General features: G+C 57.7%; 1 protein-coding gene across 1 annotated transcript in view; it reads right to left on the minus strand.

Annotated features, from left to right (window-relative positions):
- The window catches only part of LMX1B (LIM homeobox transcription factor 1, beta), a gene marked incomplete at its 5' end in the record, with an annotated part of 83,310 nt that overhangs the window by 7,022 nt on the left and 72,466 nt on the right, over positions 1-3,822 (minus strand). Inside the window, one exon of the mRNA XM_011988724.1 lies at positions 147-379. Coding sequence (XP_011844114.1) covers positions 147-379 — 233 coding nt within the window. The remainder of the gene's footprint in view (positions 1-146; positions 380-3,822) is intronic.

Consider the following 3,822-nt stretch of genomic DNA (forward strand, 5'->3'; position numbering starts at 1 on the left):
GCGTGTGCATCTGGATATGCATGCACCGTCTGTATGCAGCTCAAGTCCTGGAAGCAGGAAGTGGCTTCTCCAGCCGGGACTCCCCGCCAGGACACCCCAGTGAGCCCCGTCCCCGAGGCCTGCCCCCAGCTCAGGCCAGGCCTCACCGGAGTCGGACTCGTCGGGGCTCACAGAGCTGAGCAGGTCCTTCTCCTTCTCGTAGTCACCCTTGCACAGTAGCTGGCCCTCCTTGAGCACGAACTCGTCGCCCTTGCGTAGCTGCCGCTCACACACGCAGCAGCAGAAGCAGCCCAGGTGGTACACGCACTCCAGCGCTCGCATCACAAACTCGGTAGGGGCGATCTTCTCCATGCAGCCGCTGCACTTGGCCGCGAAGAGCCTGCGGATGCACAAAGCGGGTGTGTTGGCTGCGCTCACAAGTCCCTCCCAGAGGCCACTCCCCTCGAGGGCCTCTCCCTCTTGCCGCCCTGACCCTCAGGCCCAGGTGGGAGGGAGATGCCTTCCTTGGGCACCGGGCCAGACAGCAGAAGGGCCCTGCAGCCCTATTCTGCCCACAGGCCCCCAGAGACCCTGGGGTGGGCGTTGGCATCCTGCCTAGAGTCACCTGTCCCGGGCATGGCAGCTCAGGGCCCTTCCAGCTCAGAGACATGGTGGCCACTAGAGGGCAGTGTGCAGGCTCCACCCAAACTTTCCCTGGGGGCCAGGTCAGCCCGTCTGGAAAGGATCCTTTCTTCCTCAGCTCCCTGGTCTCCCTCTCCTCTGATCCTCCCTCACCAACACATCCAACCAATTCCCTGCCCAACCCACTGCCCAGCCTGGGCCCCTCCTCTCCTGCCTGAGCAATTGCCTGGTCCCCTCTCTGGGCTCCTGGCCTCTTCAGTCCTTCAAACCACAGCCCACACAGGGGTCGTCATACACACAGGAGCCTGGGGATCTTTCTAAAATACAAATCGGATCAAGCTGCTTCCCTGCTCCAGACTCTTCCATGGCTCCCTAGTGCCCTTAGGAGACCATCTGAGCTCCTGAGGCTGGCACTCAAGGCCCTTCATGATCCTGCCTCTTCCCTCTCTACCCTCTGCTACCCCAGGCTGCAGCCCCAAAGAACAGCCTGCAGTTTCTCCAGAGCACCATCATGGCAGCCTTTCAACACATCTTTCTCTGTCCTTTGGCTTGGCTAACACCTTCCCATCCCTCTGTCTCAGCTTATGCATCTCCATCACAAACAGATATTCACTGAGAACGTACACAGTGCCAGCCCTACTCTAAGCATCTTATGTGCAGAGATGCATTTAATCCTTGCAACAACTCTACAAGAAGAGAATGAACATTAGCCCCATTTTAGAGATGAGGAAATTGAGGTGCTAAGAGGCAGAGTCACTTGCTCAGAGTCACATGGGTAAATGCTGGAGGCAACTCCCAGGCTGGGCCTAATCCAGCTCCCGTATGACAACGTGGTCCCATCTCCCATCATCTCTGCAGACAAACGAGGGCGGCGGGGGCCGGAGGGGGTCTCTGGGCCCTGGCCAGCACTAGCGGGAGGGACTAGGCAGCACGGCCCCTCCTCTGCTGTGTCTGCTGACCGCTCCTCCCGACACTCCTCCACCCTGTCACGTGTCCTGCTCTGTGGGAACTCAGCTCAACAACACTTTGATGGAAAAATTTATGAAGAATCAAATTATTGCTGCTGGGAGGGAATTAAAACCATTTTTCATTCCCGGCGTCCCCGGGCCACGTCTGCGGGCGCCACCTTGGGAGTGCTGTGCACATCCCATCCCTCTTTATGGCCCGCCATCACGGGCACAGATTACAGCTGCAATTCTCTACTAATCGGTTCTGGAACAGAAATGGCCATAAATGGGAGGCACTCGCCTGCCTCCCTTCCCGGGGCTGCCATCAGAACCGCCCACGGCGAGCTGGTGGGGCGAAGTGGGTAGGGCCGCTTTGAGCTCTGCATGCTGCCTGGGCACTGGCCAGAGCACTCAGCAGGGGGCACCCCCAGCGACCCCTGCCACCCACCTCTATTCTACCCAGCAGGCTCCTACTCATCCTGCAATACCCAACTCCAATGCCACCTCCTCTGGGAAACCTCCTCTGATGCCCCAGTCTGGGGGAGGTGGCCTTCTCTATGCTCCTCTGAGCTTCCCCTAGCCTCAGTTTACTCCTGCAAAATGGATATATCAAGCCCTTCCTGAAGGCTGTTGTCAGGATTCAAGGATGCTGAGCATGTAACTCAGTGCACGGGTATCATAGCAGAATGACAATGCATGTCCCTGCTGGTGCCCAACTCTACCAACTTTACTGGGGTTCCGTGAGACAGGACCTGGTCCCATCTGATCCTCAAGCGGGGGCCTCCATGAGTGTTTAGAGTAGGTGAGTAAAGGCCTGGGGTGAGCTGGGGCTGAGGCCAGGCTCTGCTCTGGGCATGCTGGACCCCACCAGCCTGCAGGGCATGGCTCTGCAAGGGGAATGTGGGCTGGATTCTGGCTTTAATTTGGCCCTCTGGCTGAATCCCCTTGTTCAGGGCACAACCTACCCAACTGTCAGTGATAGCGTTAGGCAGAGGCCCTAGGAATCTGGCTGGCTGTCCAGCTCTACCGAGGGGCTGAGGAAGGAGCCTGGGTTTGTAGAACCTGGTGTTCTGACATGGAAGGTGGTCCTCCCCCAACCCCCACTGCCCCTCTGTCCCCTCCCCACACTCCACCTGACCTAGTGGCCACACTAAGGTCTGCAGCCTGACCTCTGTGTGAACAGACACTGGCCATGTCGCTGCTAGCATGGCAGGGCCAGGGTCTCAGGGTCCCAGGCCAGGGTCAGCACACCTTGGGTGACTCCCGGAGAGGAGACCTTCTCAGGCTGGGGAGAAGGCAGCAGGGCGGGTGACCTGCATTTGCAGTCAAAGCCACAATGCTGGCTGTGTTCAGAACAGCCGCTAATGCCTTGGCAGCAGGGGGTCGATTGCTACTTTCTCCAAACTCATCAACACAATCTATTATTAATACTTCTCCAAAGGCTCGGTGCCGCCATTACGGAGGCAGCGCCAGCCACTCAGGGCATCATCTGTTATCTAGATTGCAAAAACTCGGGAAATAAAACAAACTGCACGCACTTTATAAACAGCGTGCGCCATCCGTTTGGTCTCCAAGCATCTCTCCACCCAATAAAACATCGGGGGGGATGCATGAAATACTCACTCCCAATTATGGGGCTGCCTTTGTCTACTGTGCTGGGGTGAGAGCGACTAATGGCATGTGTGGGAGGGGTTGGGGATACCAGCGGGGTCCCCTCTTCTCTGTGAGTCCCCATTCCCCCTCTCTTCGTGCCTCCTACCACGGAGGACTATGGAGCCAGCCACTGAGAAGCAGGCCCAGCCACAGACAGGTGGCACTGGAATCACAGGGACTTGAGTTCCATGCTGTGTCCCATCACTTGCTAGCTGGTGACCGGGCAAGTAATTTGTCTTCTCGAGTCTCAGCTCACTCATCTGTACAATGGGCTGGATAACATTGCCTGCATCTCAGCATGTAGCGAGTTGTCGGTGTAAAGCAGCGGCTGTGGCGGGCACAATCTCCATAACTTCCTCACTGTGCGGCTTTAGGCAAGGCATTTGACCTCTCTGAGCCTCAAATTCTTCATCTATAAAATGGGAATGATCAGGCCGGCGCGGCGGCTCACGCCTGTAATCCCAGCACTTTGGGAGGCTGAGGCGGGCAGATCACTTAAGTTTAGGAGTTCAAGACCAGCCTGGGCTGGGTGCAGTGGCTCACGCCTGTAATCCCAGCACTTTGGGAGGCCGAGACGGGTGGATCACGAGGTCAGGAGATC

Source organism: Mandrillus leucophaeus, unplaced genomic scaffold (genome assembly GCF_000951045.1).
Source record: "Mandrillus leucophaeus isolate KB7577 unplaced genomic scaffold, Mleu.le_1.0 Scaffold109, whole genome shotgun sequence".
Classification (NCBI taxonomy): domain Eukaryota; kingdom Metazoa; phylum Chordata; class Mammalia; order Primates; family Cercopithecidae; genus Mandrillus; species Mandrillus leucophaeus.